The following is a 664-nucleotide window of genomic DNA, read 5'->3' as shown; positions in this document are numbered from 1 at the left end:
GGGGGGAGCTCAGCTCTCGCCGTTGATGGCCGTGCTCTCGCCGTTGATGGCCGTGCTCTCGCCGTGCAGCAAGCCCTCCCGCTCGGCCGCCCCGCCGGCCGCCTCCACGTGCCAGGGCAAGCGGGCGAGCAGGGGCTGGTGCAGGCCGTTGTAAAGAGCAGCACCCACCAGCAGCACCCCAAACCCCAAGATCTCCAGGCCGTGGAAGGTCTCCCAGCCCACGGCCAGGCTGACGGCCCAGATGACGAGGGTGCGGAGGCTGTCCAGCACCATGCGGGTGGTGGCACTGATCTCCTTGGTGACGCTGATGCCGGCGAAGTTGAAGAAGGCGATGCTGCTGATGTTACCCAGCAGGGCCAGGGCGATGAGGGGCTGGTGGCCGATCTGGCAGAAGGCATCGAGGGCGTCTTCCAGTGTCCGTCGAGGGTTCCCGCTGAAGCTGCCCGCCGGGGTGTAGTACATGGGCACCAGCAGCAGGCCCAGGATGATGAACCCGAAGAAGCCTGGGTGCAAATGGGTGTCAGATCCAAGCACGACCCAGGGTGGTGCTCCCCACCCCATGGGACCCACTTTTGCAGCCCGTGGTCCTCCCCCAGTGCAAAGCAGCCCTGCCCAGGCTGGGGTTGCAGAATCTGGCGCCCCTCGAGCGCTCAAAGCCGCCCCC

The 664-nt window shown here is 67.0% G+C and overlaps 1 protein-coding gene across 1 annotated transcript; it reads right to left on the bottom strand.

The window, feature by feature from the left end:
* Positions 1–9: 9 nt before the first annotated feature.
* Positions 10–503, bottom strand: SLC35F6 (solute carrier family 35 member F6; the record flags this gene model as incomplete). The annotated part of the gene is made up of 1 exon (XM_009649648.1): positions 10–503. A coding segment is annotated over one exon (494 nt), but the record flags the coding sequence as incomplete, so codon positions are not given.
* Between the last annotated feature and the right edge of the window lie 161 nt (positions 504–664).

The sequence above is a fragment of the Egretta garzetta genome, unplaced genomic scaffold, assembly GCF_000687185.1.
Source record: "Egretta garzetta isolate BGI_Z169 unplaced genomic scaffold, ASM68718v1 scaffold892, whole genome shotgun sequence".
In the NCBI taxonomy this organism is placed as follows: Eukaryota; Metazoa; Chordata; class Aves; order Pelecaniformes; family Ardeidae; genus Egretta; species Egretta garzetta.
Note: the sequence above shows the minus strand (reverse complement) of the source record. Positions and strands in the feature narration are given on the sequence as shown.